At 39.3% G+C, this 17799-nt stretch overlaps 1 protein-coding gene across 1 annotated transcript in view; it reads right to left on the bottom strand.

Annotated features, from left to right (window-relative positions):
• Positions 1-17799, bottom strand: part of SLC41A2 (solute carrier family 41 member 2) — a 213219-nt gene that overhangs the window by 147672 nt on the left and 47748 nt on the right. The window contains exon 2 of the mRNA XM_007948243.2: positions 9364-9471. Within this exon, the coding sequence (XP_007946434.1) occupies positions 9364-9471 (108 nt within the window). The remainder of the gene's footprint in view (positions 1-9363; positions 9472-17799) is intronic.

The raw sequence follows: 17799 nt of genomic DNA, 5'->3' as shown, positions 1-17799 counted from the left end.
GGAAGAAAAGACCAAAATGGATGTCAGAAGAGACTCTGAAACTTACCCTTGAACAGAGAGTAGCTAAAGCAAATGGAAGATTCAACAGGATAAAAGAGCAGAACAGAGGATTTCAAAGAACAGCTCAAGAAGACAAAGTCAATTATCATAATGAAATATGCAAAAACAGGGAGTTAGAGAACCAAAAGGGAAGAACACACTCAGCATTTCTCAAGCTGAAAGAACTGAAGAAAAAATTCAAGCCTTGAGTTGCAATACTGAAAGATCCTATGGGCAATATATTGAATGACGCAGGACATCAAAAGAAGAAAGGAAGGAATATACAGAGTTACTATACCAAAAAGGATTGATGTTCATCCATTTCAGGAGGTGGCATATGATCAAGAACCAGTGATCTTGAAGGAAGAAGTCAGCTGCACTGAAGGAATTGGTGAAACACAAGGCTCCGGGAATTGAGGGAATACCCATTGAAATGTTTCAACAAATGGATGCCGCGCTGGAGGCACTCACTTGGCTATGCCAAGAGATTTGGAAGACCTGGCCAACTGATTGGAAGAGATCTATAATTGTACCCATTCCAAAGAAAGGTGATCCCACAGAATGTAAAAATTATTGAACAATATCACTGATATAACACATAAGTAAAATCTCACTGAAGATAATCCAAAAACAGTTGCAGCATTGTGGTAAACTGTGGTCAATGACATGAGACAAAGTATATGTGAACTGCTGTACGCAGAGTGAATTTGCTCTGTAAATCTTCACCCAAATCACAATAAAATAAAAAAACAGTTGCAGCAGTACACTGACAGAGAACTTCCAGAGGTGCAAGCTGGATTCAGAAGGGGACATGGAACGAGGGATATCACAGCTGATGTCAGATGGATCTTGGCTCAAAGAGAAGAATACCAGAAAGATGCTTACTTGTGTTTTATTGATAATGCAAAGGCATTTGATTATGTGGATCATAACAAATTGTGGATAACATTGAGAAGAACAGGAATTCCAGAACACTTGATTGTACTCATGAGGAACCTGTACATAGATCAGGAGGCTGTCATTTGAACATAACAAGGGGATACTGCATTGTTTAAAATAAGGAAGGGAGTGTGGTCAAGGTTGTATTCTTTCATCATACTTATTCAATCTATATACTGAGCAAATAATCCAAGAAGCTGGACTATATGAAGAAGAACGTGGCATCAGGATTGGAGGAAGACTCATTAACAACCTGCAATACACAGATGACACAATTTTGTTGCTGAAAGTGAGGATGACTTGAAGCACTTACCGGTGAAGATTAAAGACTACAGTCTGCAATATGTATTACACCTCAATATAAAGAAAACAAAAATCCTCACAACTGCACTAATAAGCAGCATCACGACAGATGGAAAAAAGACTAAAGTTGTCAAAGACTTCATATTACTGGGTTCTACAATCAATGCCAATGGAAGCAGCAGTCAAGACATCAAAAGACATACTACACTGGGCAAATCTGTTGCAAAAGACCTCTATCAAGCACTGAAGAGCAAAAATATCTCCTTGAAGTCTAAGATACGCCTACCCAAGCCAGGGTATTTTCAAGGACCTCATATGCATGTGAAAGCTGGACAATGAGTAAGGAATACCGAAGAAGAGTTGATGCTTTTGAATTGTGGTGTTGGCAAAGAATGCTGAAAGTACCATGCAGTGCTCAAAGAACTTACAAATCTGTTCTAGAAGAAGTGCAGCTGGAATGCTCCTTGGAAGCAAAAATGAGAATGGCCAGACTTCGTTTCACCTATTTTGATCATGATCAGAAGGGACCATTCTCTGGAGAAGGATGTCATGCTTGGTAAAGTGAAAGGTCAACAAAGGTGAGGAAGACCCCTAACAAGATGGACTGACATGGTGGCTGCAGCAATGGGCTCACTCAGGAACAGTAGGGATTTTGAGGCTGGCACTGAACCGGGCAGTATTTCATTCTGTTGTACATAAGGTGGCTATGAGTCAGAGACAACTCAATGCCACATAACCAAAAAAAAAAAAAGAAAGAAAGAGCCCAAAGCATATTAGTGGTTATCAAAGACTGGAGGGAGGAGGAAAAGTGTAGTCTCAGCTTACAGGCACTAAATTTCTGTTACCAGTACAATGAAATAATTTGGAAATGGATAGTGATGATGGTTGCACAACATGATAAACATAACCAATATAAGTGCATTAATACATGTAAAAAATGTTGAACTGGCAAATATTTTGTTATATATATTTTACCACAATAAAACAAATGAGTTAATCAACCAACCAACCAACCAGAAAGTTAACCACTGTTATCTCTGTGTGGTGGGTTTATGGACAGTTTATATTTTTTTCTTTTTCTTTAATGAATTCTTCAGATTTTCATCATTGAACATATAGTACTGCTATAATCTGAAATTTAATTGATGAATTTTTAAAATGGGCAATTAGGAAGAGAAATAACCTCAGCTTTGTCTAAATATAGATTCTACATGTAAAAGACTTTGGAACTCAGACAATATTTAGATGAAAACCATAATATAAACTAAACCAAACCAAACCAAATTCATTGCCATTGAGTCGATTCTGACTCGTACTCATAGCAACCCCCACTGGGTTTCCAAGGCTGTAAATCTTTATGGAAGCAGACTGCTTCATCTTTCTTACACAGAGAAACTGGTGGGTTCAAACCACTGACCTTTGGGTTAGCAACTAAATGCCTTAACCACTACACCACAAGAGCTCCTTAATATAAACTAACATCACTTTAAAAATATGAGGAGAGGGGACTTCTGGTAAGATGGTGAAATAGGCAGAAAAGTGACACAGACCTTCTTGGGCAAAGAAAAGAAAAAACAATTGACAGAGATACAGAAGATAATCCTGGAGCCCTGAGTTTGAAAGGAAGTATACAGAAGTAGATTAGTCACCAACTAGTAGAAAAACCTGAACAAAAACAGTGGGTACAGAGATAGTTGGATCAGTGAACTGTCAGCTACTTTGATGGGACCAACAGCCTGAATATTTCCAAGTGGTGTTGGGACCTGAGAATTGACCTAAAGATCAGCCTTGGTTGACAAGGGCTTCAGGGACAACCGCGCCGGTGGCCCATAACTTGGAAAGGAAACAGCAAGGAGATAACCTGAACTATGGACTGTTGGCTGTCCAAAGGGTACAGCCATTTTGAATGTTTACAAGCAGTGGCCATTTTGGATATTTAAAGTGATCGAGGGCACAGCCATTTTGAATGTTTACAAGCAGTGGCCATTTTGGATATTTAAAGTGATCGAGGGCACAGCCATTTTGAATGTTTACAAGCAGTGGCCATTTTGGATATTTAAAGTGATCGAGGGCACAGCCATTTTGAATGTTTACAAGCAGTGGCCATTTTGGATTTCAAAGTGACAGCATTCTCTTCAGATTCCAGGGACCTAAGAATAGGCTCCATTTGCCAAGGTTGCCAGGGACATACAGGAAACTGACAAAAGAAAGGAGACAGGTGGTGAGTGTAGAAGTGCTGTCAACTAGCGAATAGAGGAGCACAGCACAGTACCCTGCTTACATAGATAACATACAAACAAAACAAAGAAAACAAAAATCATGGGTAAGTCACTCCAACATACAATCACCATTTAAATATAAACATGAAAATGTCACAATGTCTTGGAGACAACAGAACATCACAGTCCACACAAAGAAGCAAGACAAAGTAGGAGAAACAAGGGACCAGGATACAGACCCAAAACACATCCCTGAGGAAGACAAAGCATTCGAACTCCCTGACAAAGAATTCAAAAGAATTACATTTAGGTACCTTCAATGGATTGAGAGACCGATCAAGGAAAACACTGAAAAAATTGAGGAAAACACAGAGAAAACCCTAGAACAATTTTGAAAGACAATACAAGAAGAAAATGACTAAATAAATGAAAAATCAGAAATGATACAAAATCTACAGACAGAAATCCAGAAGATTAATACTAAATTTTCTGAAATAGGTAACACATTGAATGGGCAGAGGAGTTTAACTGAATCAATGGAAGACAGAATCAGTGAGACTGAAGGCAAATACCTCAATATTTCTGAACAAAAACAGTGGGTATGGAGACAGTCAGATCAGTGAACTGTCAGCTACTCTGATGAGACCAACAGCCTGTATATTTCCAAGTGGTGTTGGGACCTGAGAATTGACCTAAAGATCAGCCCTGGTTGCCAACGGCTGCAGGGACAACTGCTCTAGTGGCCCATAACTTGAAAGGGAAAGAGCAAGGAGGGAGACAACTTGAACTGTGGACTTTTGGCTGTCCAAAGGGCGCAGCCATTTTGACTGTTTACAAGCAGTGGCCATTTTGGATATTAAATACTTCTTTGGAAAGGAATCAATCAGAAAAAAAGATAAAAACAAAATGAAGAAAGCCTAAAGTTCACGTGGGATATCATCAAAAGGAATAACCTACATGTAATCAGAATTCCAGAACAGGAAGAGACAAATAAAACCACAGAAAAAAATATCAAAGATTTGTGGGAAGAGAATTTTCCTGGTATGATGAAAGATGAGAATATATCCATTCAAGAAGTGCAATGAACCCTAAACAGGATAGACCCCAAAAGAAAGTTACCAAGACATATCATCATCAAACTCACCAAAACCAAAGACAAAGAATCCTGAAAGCAGCACAGGAAAAACAAAAAGTTACCTATAAGAAGCCATCAATAAGACTAAGCTCAGATTTCTCGGCAGAAACCATGAAGGTGAGAAGACAAGGGTTGGTATGTATAAAATCCTGAAAGAGAAAAATTTCCAACCAAGTATTATAACAAGCAAAACTGTCCTTCAAATATAATGGTGAAATTAGGACATTTTCAGATAAACAGAAATTAAGGGAATTTGTTAAAACCAGACCAACGTTACAAGAGACGCTAAAGGGAGCCCTTTGGACAGAGAACCAGTAAACAATAACTGACCATTAACACACATGATGACATAACCCAGAAACCAACCCAGTTATAGAAGTAGCCAAAGTAAATAAGCCTACATGATAGCGAACAGGGAACCAGAGACATCAACTGACAAAAAAAATAAGGACAACTGCAAACCAAAAAGGGGGAAAAAACTGTGTAGTTACAGAACTAAATAGTAGGGAAGTCAAGACAACTACAAGATAGAATAGACTGTTCTAAACTTGGGAAGAAAATTATAAATCACAGGGTAACCTCAAAGAGAAATAATAAACCTTCACATCAAAATGAAAAAGAGGACCAGCACAAATATTTAGCAAATACTGAAACAATAGCAACAAAGGAAATGATAACACGATTCATAAACAAAATGAGCTCAGCACAGGAAATTATACGGAACAAAGAAATCAACACCACATAACAAAACGACAGCAAGAAATTCATATCAATACTTACATATCTGACAAATGACATATCTCTAAAATGTACAGAAAACTCCAACACCTCAACAACAAAAAGATTAACAATCCAATTAAAAAATGGGCAAAAGACACTTCACCAAAGAGGATATTCAGGCGGCCAGCAAATACATGAAGAGAGGGTCATGATCACTGGCCATCAGAGAGATGCAAATCAAAACAATGAGATACCGTATCACCCCAGTACTAATGACAAAGTTCAACAAGACAGAAAATAACAAATGTTGTCAAGGATGTGGAGAGATTAGGACTCTCATACACTACTGGTGAGACTGTCAAATGATACAACCACAGTGGAAAACAGTATGGCGATTCCTTAAAAAAATGGAATTAGAAATACCATTTGACCCAGCAATCCCATTGTTGTTGTTGCTGTTGTGCGCCATCAAGTCGGACCCGACTCATAGTGACCCCTCCTCGGGTTTCCGAGGTGGTATCACTACAGCAGTAGATAGCCCAACCTTCCCATGACTAGATATATATCCTAAAGAAGTGAGAGCCAGGACAAGAACAGATACATGCACACCATGTTCACTGTTTACAATAGCAAAAAGATGGAAACAATCTAGGTGCCCATCAACAGAAGAATGGATAACCAAACTACGGTACATACACACAATGGAATACTATGCAATACGAAAGAATAATATAGAATCTGCAAAACACCACATAACATGGATGAAGTTGGAGACCATTATGCTGAGTGAAATAAGTCAATCATAGAAGTACAAATATAGTATTAGTTCATTATTGTAAAAAGTCAAGGAAAGGTTTACGTATGGAAGGAAAGTTTCTTTGTTGGTTACCAACGGTGGCAGGGGGAACATTGCCCCCCCCAAAAAAAAGCATTAACCCATGTCACTTTAGCTTTGTGTATTTCCCTGTACATACATTATATTTCATTTATGCATTTTTTTAAAAAAATATATGAGGAAATAGAAGCTGTCTAAAGTGGGCCTTGTACACAGTGAGATACTAAACATTTGGGGGGCTATAATAAGAATGAGCAGGTATAAGTGAGGAAAGTAAAAACTTAACCCTTCTCAGATCCAGAGAGAATTAAATGACTACTCCTGGTCATTAATTTCATCTGATCCATGAGCCAATTCAGTCTGTTCCATCTTAAAATTAGTTCTAGAATCCAACTACCTCTCATTACATTGGTGACTACCTCCCTGATCCAAGCCAACATCATCTCTGCTACTGCTGTTGTTATTTGCCATTGAGTCGGACCCAACTCATAGTGACCCCTCCTTGGGTTTCTGAGGCAGTATCACTACAGAAGTAGATTGCCCAACCTTCCTTCCAAGGAGTGGCTGGTGGGTTTGAACAGCCAGCCTTCTGGTTAGCACTCAAATGCCTTAGGCACTACTCTACCAGAGCTCCTGACATCATATCTAGACTATATTACATCAAAAGACCCTCAACTGGTCTTCTTGCTTCAGACCTTGGCCCCCTCTGTCCCTGACTCAGCACAATAGTCTAAGTAATCTGTTCAAAATATCCATCAGATCACATCATTCCTCTGTTTGTAACCTTCCAATGGCTTCCCCTCTCACAATATAATAGCCAAAGTCCTTACAATAGCCACAAGGTCCTCTAAGACCTGGCCTCTGGCTAGTTCTCTCACATCATCTCCTGAGATTCCCACCCTTTCACTGTTCCAGGCCTACTGGCTGGCCTCTATATAACCTTAATCTAACACAGTGACTCTCAAACTTTATGCGTATTAGTCATCTGGGGAGCCTATTAAAATACAGATTGCTGACCCATACTCTCAGTTTCTGTTGCAGTAGCTCTGGAGTGGGGCTGAGAATGGGTATTCTAAGTTCCCAGGTGAGGGTGATGTTGCTGGTCAGGAGACCACACTTTGAGAACCACTGACTTAATACATCAAGAGAGTCCTGCCTCTGGGTCTTTGCATTGCTTAGACCACTCTTCACTCAGCTCAGAACTTCTCATTGGCTCTGTTGTTCCCCACTCTTAAATATGAACAGACAACTAAATATAAACACAGGTGAAGAAAACACCTAATTCAAAATACAAACACTGTAACAAAAAGCAACCAAAAATATTAAATTTACCTTTATTCAGGTTTAATAGTAAATTCTCATCAAATTAAACAAAGAATTACATTTACAGAATATTCTTATTAAGCAGATTTCCTTTATTATGGTCAACTTCAACATGAATAAGCAAAACCCAAATCCGTTGCTGTCAAGTAAATTCCTACTCATGTTGTTGTTGTTACATGCCATTGAGTCAGATCCAACTCATAGCGACTCCTCCTTAGGTTTCCAAAGCGGTATCACTACGGAAGTAGATTCCCCAACCTTCCTTCCAACTCCTACTCATAGGGACCCTATAGAACAGAGTAGAACAGTCCCATAGCTTTCCAAGGCTATAATCTTTACAGAAGTGAACTTTTTTATTTTTCTCCTGTGTACTGGCTGGTCGTTTAGAACTATCAGTCTTTCAGTTAGCACCCAAGTGCTTAACCATTGAGCTACCAGGACTCCTTCTCAAAATTGATAGGCACATTTAATCTATTATTTGAATCCAAAGAAATGCTGGATTATTGCTAAAGCATGTTGCTATTAAAAATATTTTCTTTGAGGTAAGTGAGCCAAAATTTTAGTTTTCTGGCAAAGTTACTAAATTGCTTAAATGTTTGTATGCTTAACAAATATAAGAACAAAGTTCACTTTCCAACAAAATGAAACTAAAGCCACATTTTAACTCCCATTAAATAACGTTCCTTTCCCTCAAATGTTGCTGCTTTTGTTTTTCAAGACCTCTTCTCTATTCTCTCCTGCCCAAAAGTCTTTCCAGCTGTGTTCTACCCAGGTAATCTGTCGGTTCTGATAACATAATGCAATGTAGACCACAGGAAAAAGACAGCAACTGGAAAAAACTCAGTAAAACATACATTATACCACCACCTGTCTATCAGTTTGATACACTCCAGTGGCTGGAATGTTGCTTTGATGCTGGATGTTATGCCACTGGTGCTTCAAATACCAGCAGGGTCTTCCATGGTAGACAGGTTTCAGTGAAGTTTCCAGACTCACAGACTAGGAAGAAAGGTCTGGAGATCTACTTCTGAAAATCAGTCAGTGAAAAACTGATGAATCAAAACAGAACACTGTCTTATTATACTGCTCTGGACACACCATCATGAGGGATCAATCAATCACAGGAGGAGGATATCATGTTTGGTGAAGTAGAGGGTCAATGCAGGCTTGGGAGACCCTCAGTGAGATGGACTAGCACAACAGCCACAATGATGGACTCCAACACACTGGCAATTGTGAGGATGGCAAAGGACCAGGTAATGTGTCATTTGTTGTACATACAGTCATCCTGAGTCAGAGCTGACTCGAAAGCAGCTAACAACAATATACATTATGATATACCTAGCCATACATAAATATAGTTCCAGGTACATAAGGACAGATCTACACCAAAATGTTTATAGTAGTGACCTCTAGATGGAGAACTGGAGGTAGTTTAAATTTTTTTTCTTTATACTTTTTACCATTTTTAGTTTTTGTTGTAAGCACATGTTAATTTTATATCACAAAAAATTTAAAAACCCCATCAACCTACTATGCAACCATGAAAAATCTCAGTATTTGACTTACCTCATGTCTTAAAGTTGATGATAACTGCCAGAAAGATCTGACATAAAAAGAGGCAAAGTACAATACTACTTCTCATGATAAAGAAGAACATATAAATCAGAGATCAGAAGATCTAATCTGATTTTTAGGTTATAACAGACAGAACTACTTAAGCATAGCTCTGAGTGACCCAGAAACTTAGCAATGGACTGAGAAAAAAACACGTTTTTTCCTAGTAAAGTTCACCTTACTAGAAACACCACAAGTAATATATATATACTTTGAAGTAGGAAAAAACTTACGGCAGTGGATAATCTGGATGCCAAAGTCATTTCCAAGTTCCCTTTGAGACCAAGAAGTGCAGGAACTAAAATGAAGACTTCTGTTACTTTTTTGAATACCTCCCAGTGCTGTAAGGAAAGAAAAAAAAAAGTCTGACACAGCTTAAAAACACAGTAGAACACACATTTCTAAAATCCTCAGCCTGCTCTCTCACTCTGCATCTACATCTTGAATGACTTAAAAAAAAAAAAAAAAAAAAAATCACTGCCATTGTCAAGTCAATTTCGACTCATAGCAGCCCCTCCTTGGGTTTCTGAGGCGGTATCACTACGGAAGTAGACTGCCCAAGCTTCCTTCACCTTCCTTCCGAAGAGTGGCTGGTTAGCAGCCTTCTGGTTAGCAGTCAAATGCCTTAGGTACTACACCACCAAAGCTCCCCCTCGAGTAACTAAAAAAAGCAAAACAAACTCACTGCCATGGAGTCAGATCCAACTCATAGTGACTCCTCTTTGGGTTTCTGAGTCAGTATCATTATGGAAATAGATTGCCCAACCTTCCTTCCGAGGAGTGGCTGATGGGTTTGAACCACCAGCCTTCTGATTAGCAGTCAAAGGCACTACACCAACAGCACTCCTCTTGAATGACTACAGGTCAGTGAACATCTTGCATATCCCATTCTCCTGGGCTTTGAAGCTTTGAGTTACTTTAGAAGACTCGGCTAGAGCTGGGAGCGAGAGCTGATACAGTCATTACACCCCATTCTACATCTAGCTTGCTACACAACCGTTTCTTAAATTTTACTTCACCCCTTTATGATGGAAAGAGGAGTAGTGGTTAAAGAGCACAGACCCTGGAACAAAATAACCTGGATGTGAATCCTGGTTCTAGCACTGTAACAACCCCACAGGAAAATTACAGTGTAAGTTAATAAATGAGGAAATAAAGAAAAGAGATGTTAAGTAATTTTCTCAAAGGTCAAAAGATAGGACCTAGAGTTGACCTCATGAGTTCTTTGCAGTCCCATGTTCTGGTCCCCAGTCTAGGTAAGAGCACAGAATCATAAAAATAGCACTAAATTGGAAACTAAAATATTTGGGATTTTACGCATGGATCTGCTAACCTGTGTGATCCCAAATGAGTCACATATCTCTCTGATCTCAGTTTCCTCTCCCATGAAAAGAGGATAATATCTGCCCTCAGGGAATACCATGATAATGAAAATAGCAGATATTAAAGTGTTTTCTACACTGACAAGATCACACACATGTGAAGTGGTATTTTACGAATGTTGTTTAGAAGTGGCTGTCCCATTAGAAGGAGCTCTGGTGGCACAGTGCTTAAGGCATTTGACTCCTAAGCAGAAGGTTGGCAGTTCAGACCTACCATCTGCTCCTACCATCTGGAAGGAAGATGGGGCAATCTCCTTCTGTAAAGATTTACCACCTTGGAAACCCAACAGGGGTTGCTATGAGTCATAACTGACTCAATGGCAGTGGGTTTGGGTTTTCTTTTTTTTGGTCCCATTAAGAGATTTTTATGGACTAAGCATATTAACTTTATACCAAAAAGGAAAGAGAAACACAAGTACAACTTAAATCTATCAGATAATGGAATATTCAATTTTCCCCCAAGTTTTCTTAGAGGCTGTTTCAAATAATGTAACTAGGGCCTAAAGAGAATGTTTTAGACAAAACTTGTTGCCATTGAGTCAATTCTGACTCACAGCAATCCTACAGGACAGGGTAGAGCTGCCCCATATGGTTTCCAAGGCTGTAATCTTTACAGAAGCAGACTGCCACATCTTTCTCCAACAGAGTGAATGGTGGGTTTAAACCTCCAACCTTTTTGTTGATGCTAGAGCACTTTAGCCACTGTGTCACCAGGGCTCCTTAAACTGAATGAGGTTCCACCAACAGTTGAACTCGGATCTATAGTCAAAGTCCAGAGTGCTAACAATTATACCATGGGACCTTGTCTAACCCAAGAAGCTAGACTACATGAAGAACACACAGCATCAGGACTGGATGAAGATTCATAAAAACATGCAATATGTCAATGATATATAACCTTGCTTGCTGAAAGTAAAGAGGACTTGAAGCATTTACTGAGAAACATCAAAGATTTACAGGCATCAGTACAGATTAACTCTAAACTAAAGAAAATAAAAATCTTCACAACTGGATTAATAAATAACATAATGACAAACAGAGAAAAGGCTGAAGATCTCAAGGATTTCATTTTACTTGGATCCACAATGAACAGTCATGGTAGCAGCAGTCAAGAAATAAAATGATGCTCAGGGGGTAGGAATGCATAGGAAAGAAGGGCACATAGGAGAGGTAACTACAGGGAGGAAGTGGGAAGAGAGCTGTTACACTCTACGGACTGCAGTCAATGTCATGAAACAAAATGTATATTAATTGCTATATGGAAAATAAACTTGCTCTGTAAACTTTCACCTAAATCACAATAAAAATTTAAAAAGAAAACAAATTAAATAATGTATTGCATTGGACAAATCTGCTGCAAAATAACTCTTTAAACAAAAACATATTAGGGAAAAAGTGGGAAGACTGCTATTACATCATGGGGATTGAAATCAAAGTCACAAAACAAAATGTGTATGAATTGTTGAATGAAAAACCAATTTGCTCTGTAAACTTTCATCCAAATCATAACAAATAAAGTATTAAAAAGCAAAGATGCCACTTTGAGGACTAAGTTGTGCCTGACTCAAGCCATGTTATTTTCATTTTGTATGCAAGGAGCACTGCTGGCACAGAGGTTAAGCACCTGGCTGCTAACAGAAAGGTCAGTAGTTTGAACCTACCAGCCACTCCATAGGAGAGAGATGTGATGGTCTGCTTCCATAAAGATTTATAGCCCTGGAAACCCTGTGGGGCAGTTCCACTCTGTCCTACTGGGTCACTATGAATAGGAATCAACACATCAGCAGTAGCCTCATACTCACATGAAAGCTGGACAATGAATAAGGAAGATAGAAGAAGAATTGATACCTTTGGATTATGGTGTTGACAAAGAATACTGATTATACCATGGACTACTAAAAGAACAGACAAATTTGTCTTAGAAGAAGTACAGTCTCTTGGAAAAAGTATAGCCAGAATGTTCCTTAGGAGTGAGGATGGTGAGACTTCATCTCATGTACTTGGACATGTTATCAGGAGGACCAGGCCCTGGAGAAGGACATCACACTTGGTGAGTGGAGGGTCAGTGAAAAAGGGGAAGACTCTTAGGGAGATGGTTTGACATACTGGCTGCAATGATGGGTTCAAGCGTGGCGGCAGTTGTGAGCATGGTACAAGACCAGGCAGTGCTTCATTCTGTTGTGCATAGGGTTGTTAGGAGTTGAAACTGACTTGACGGCACCTAATAACAACAACATTCATTGAATGACTGCTATGTGCCAAGGCACTGCCATTTAGGTTTGTTCATTGAATTTTCACAGAAAACCTATCAGTATTAATTTTACCAGATCAGAAATAATTCAGGAATACATCTTAACTAGGGAGCTCTGGTAGCATAGTGCCTAAGGCATTTAACCACTAACCAGAAGGCTGGCAGTTCAAACCCACCAGCCACTCCTCAGGAAGGTTGGGCAATCTACTTCCACAGTGATACCACCTCGGAAACCCAAGGAGGGGTCGCTATGAGTCAGGTCTGACTCGACGGCACATAACAACAAGAACAACAACAACCTATATAATTTTATTTTAGAAACACAAGAATAATAAAGAAATATCTCTATCAGCCACATGCCCTCATACTTGTATCTGTTAGGTAGTATTCCTTGGGTTCCTACTACTGTTTCCAAGTTTAATTCAATTGAAAATCTCTTGTGAGAATTATTATGAAATTCCTAATACCTTATCATATTGATATGATAAGATCATTGATCACTGATGTGGTAATAATAAGTGCTAATGTTATTGTTTGCCTACCTCATGCCAAACAAAGTCTACACTCTTTTCTCTACACCTGCAGAAGTGTACTTGCAGAGGTTCCCAAATACAAATGTTTACACTTTAATAACTTAGTAGCCATTTGAAGAAATACAAATAAATTGAGGGAAAAAATTTATGTCATTCTTATAGAAGCACAATTATTAACTAATGGGATGTGTGCACCTGTTGAGCAATGCAAAATTTCTCAAATCTTGGAGTTACAAATAGCTACCGTCATTTCCTGTTCCATATTGATTTCTGGGAGATTTGCTTTTCTTCACAACAACCACTGAAAACAGCTTTGCAAAAGTATGTTGCTAAAAAGAGACTCAAGGAGTTTCGGTAAGATGTTGGAATAGGCAGAAAGACGGCATAGACCCTCTTCAACAAAGAAAAGGGCAACCAATTAACACAGATACAGAAGATAATCCTGGATCCATGAGTCTTGAAGGGAAGCATACCAAAGTGGACCAAACTCCAACTAGAAGAATTTGCATGAAAACACCAAGAAAAGGAGACGAACAGAGCTGCGGTCTGGCAGCGATCCTAATGGCACAGACAGACTGGATACACGGAGTGCTTGTTGTTGTTGTTGTTGTTGTTATGTGCCGTCAAGCCGGCAAAGACTCACAGTGACCCCTCCTGAGGGGTGGTAAGACCTAAGAATTACCCTAAAAATCAGCCCTGATAGAAAGGGACTGCATGGAGGACTGCTCTAGTGGCTGGAGAACAAAAGGCGAAGCAGAGAAGAGGAAAGCGGGCTGAACTGTGGACTTTTGTCTGTCCAAAGGTTGCAGCTATTTTGAATGTTTACAAGCGGCTTGACCATTTTGGATATTTAAAGCGACAGAATTCTCCCAGATTCCAGGGACTTAAGAAAAGGCTCGACTTGGCAGTAAACCCAAGGACATTTCCGATGCAGACAACTGGGAAGGTGCGACATTCCCCTTGTTATTCTTATAACCAACACCCTCTTGGTGAACAGAGGTGCGGCCATCCCTCACTCCCACCCACTTTCTGGGCCAGTAGGAATTCCATCCGATTCTGCGTGCATGGACGGAGCCTGGGTATCCTGCCCTGACTTGCCCCAATTTTTTGGTTGGTTTTTTCTTTTTCTGTTTTAGAATTACTATTATTACTACTTTTGCCTTTTTACTATTATTCTTCATTCTTCACCTTCCAGGTTCTAGTTTTCAGCTTTTTCTCTTCCCTATTCCTGGTTGCAATTTTTTTTTTCTTTCTCGTGGTTAACACCGTTCCTCGTTTGTGTGTGTGTGTGTGTGTTTTGCACATTTTTTTCTTCATCATTCTCCTTCTCTACCTTTTTTCTTATTGCCCTCTCCCCATATATTGCAGGTTTTTTCTTGCATTTTTCTTCTTTTTCTCTTTTTTCTTTTTTTGGTACTGTCCCTCTGTGATTACATGGTGTACTTTTTGTCCATTTGCTTTTACTTTTTTGATGGTTATTCAATAGCTATTTTTGTCTAATGGAGGGGAAGACAGCAACAGTCCCCACATGACACTCACATCTCCTGCAGCTACACTTACTGACTGAGAGCCACCACTTCCTTCTCCACCAATGGGCCAATGATAAAGAACCACCAAGAAGAGCCTGACTCACCCTTGGCTGCTCTTTACAAACAGTTAACAGAGATCTATATACAATAACACCATAATCTCTCAGAGACAAAAGTCCATCACAGTCCACACAAAGAAGTAAGGTAAAGTGGTAGAAACAAGAGAGCAGGATACAGACCCAGAACACATCCCTGAGGAAGAAGCAGCACTGAACTCTCTGATAAGGAATTCAAAAGAATTATCTTTAGATATCTTCAAAGGATTGAGAGACAGACCAAAGAAAACACAGAAAAAACCTTAGAATAAAATACAAGAACAAAATGACAAAAAAAATGAAAAATTAGAAATGATTCTAAACCTACAGATAGAGATCCAGAAGATTAATACTAAATTGTCAGAAATAGATAACACATTGAAAGGGCAAAAGAGTAGAACTGATATAATGGAAAACAGAATTAATGAGATTGAATACAAATACCTGAATACTTCTTTGGAAAGGGATCAATCAGAAAAAAAAGATAAAAACAAAATGAAGAAAGCCTAAGGTTCATGTGAGATACCATCAGAAGGAATAACCTACGTGTCATTGGAATTCTAGAACAGGAAGAGAAAAATAAAACCACTGAGAAAATTGTCCAAGATTGGTTGGAGGAGAACTTCCCTGATATGATGAAAGATGAGAATATATCCATTCAGGAAGTCCAATGTACCGCAAACAAGATAGACCCCAAAAGAAAATCACCAAGATATATCATCATCAAACTCATCAAAACCAAAGACAAAGAAAGAATTCTGAAAGCAGCACGGGAAAAACAAAAAAGTTACTTACAAAGGACAACCAGTAAGAATAAGCTCTCATTTCTTAGCAGAAACCATACAAGCAAGAAAGTATCATTATGGAAATAGATTGCCCAACCTTCCTTCCGAGGAGTGGCTAGTGGGTTTGAACCGCCAGCCTTCTGGTTAGCAGTCAAGTGCCTTAGCCACTACGCTACCAGAGCTCCCACCAAGAATTATATACCTGGTAAAACTGTCTCTCAAATATGCTGGTGAAATTAGATTTCCAGATAAGTGGAAACTAAGGGAATTTGTTAAAACCAGACCAACCTTACAAGAGATATGCAAAAACGGCAAGGAGGCCACATGTTCTGACCTCCTCTAATCCCACAAGAGGAAGACAGAATTACTATCAATAGCCCAAGGCCTATTTCTGAGAGGCCAGACATGCTGCCTCCCTCCAGTCTTTTCTCCAACCATTCCTCCCAAAGCACCCACCACCTCTCTCCTGGGTTCGATAATTCGCTCCAGTGGCCACACAGAACTCACAGATTACGGGGTTTGTTAGGGAAGCACCAGGATACAAGTCAAGTTCAGGAAGAATGCTCAGTCTCTCTCCCAGCCCACCATCCCTCAGCCAACAGTCTCTCCCCCAGCATTGCGTGTCCCTCGGTGTCTCACTCAGCAATGCGCGTCTCTTGTGTCTCTTTCCCAGCAGCGTGTGTCTCTTTCAGGAGTGCGTGTCTCTTTCAGCAGCACGTCTTCCTCAACCAGCAGTCAGAGAGAGTTCTGCCTCCAGGAGGCCTCCTTTTGAGCCTGGCAGGGTAGTCAAACTAGCCAATCACAGCATCAGAACTCTAAGCACGTGAGAGAGAGTGGGTACCTCCCAGAACATTGTTTTGTGCCACGCCCAACAGAAATACTCCAGGTGGACAACTTCAGCAATCAGGAACTCCTTAGTTGCTCATAGAAAATCCCACCTTGGAGTTTACAAAGACTTATGCGTAGAAAAGCCACACTAAATAATTTACGACACCGCAAGATACTTCAGGGAGTCCTCTGAACACACAACCAAAAGCAGCAAACAACAACCGACCATTAATGCACAAGATGACATAACCCAGAAACCACAGCTATGGATATATGAAAAGTAAAATAAGCTTACAGATTGTACACAGGGACCTAGAGACATTAACTGGCAAGTGAGGACTACTACAAACCAAAAAGAGGTAACATAATGTGTAGTTACAGAACTTCTAAATGGTGAGGAAGTCAAGAGAGTTGTAAGATAGAATGGAGTGTTCAAATCTCGGGGAGAAAATTATAAATCACAGGGTAACCTCAAAGAAAAAGGATAAACTTTCACATACAATAAAAAAGAGGACAAGCACAAATATTCCGCAAATACTAAAACAACAGCAACAAAACAAATAATGATTCATAAACATAATGAGCTCAGCACAGAAAATAATATGGAAGAAACCAGGGACACCATGAAAACACACATAACAAAATGACAGCAACCAATTCATACTTGTCAAAAATTACACTGTATGTTAATAGATTAAATGCACCACTCAAGAGACGGCGAGTTGGACACTGGATAAGAAAACCCATCAATATGCTGTCTACAAGAGACACACCCTAGAAACAAAGACAAAAATAGACTAAAAATCAAAGGTTGGAAAAAGATATTTCAAGCACACAGCAACCGTAAAAGAGCAGGAATAGAAATATTAGTTTCTGATCAAATTGACTTTAAGACAAAAACCAACTTAAGAGATAAGGAAGGACATTAAATAATGATTAAAGGATCAATTGAACATGAAGATGTAACCATAATAAATATCTGTGGACCCAATGAAAGAGCCCCAAAATACATAAATCAGACTTTAAAAGAGTTGAAAACTCAAATAGATGACTTGATGGTCATAGTGGGAGACTTTAATACACACTTTCTTTGAAAAATACAACAACTGGAAAGAAACTCAACAAAGATGCAGAAGAGCTAAACAATACAATCCACCAACTTGACCTTACAGACATCTACAGAGCACTTCACCCAACAATAGCACAATATACATTCTTCTCCAGTGCACATGGAAAATTCTCTAGGATAGATCATTTTTAGGCCAC

Source organism: Orycteropus afer, unplaced genomic scaffold (assembly GCF_000298275.1).
Source record: "Orycteropus afer afer isolate SDZICR_OR568_19922 unplaced genomic scaffold, OryAfe1.0 scaffold00209, whole genome shotgun sequence".
Lineage (NCBI taxonomy): Eukaryota > Metazoa > Chordata > Mammalia > Tubulidentata > Orycteropodidae > Orycteropus > Orycteropus afer.
The sequence above is the reverse complement of the archived record's forward strand: the minus strand, read 5'-3'. Positions and strand labels throughout refer to the sequence as shown.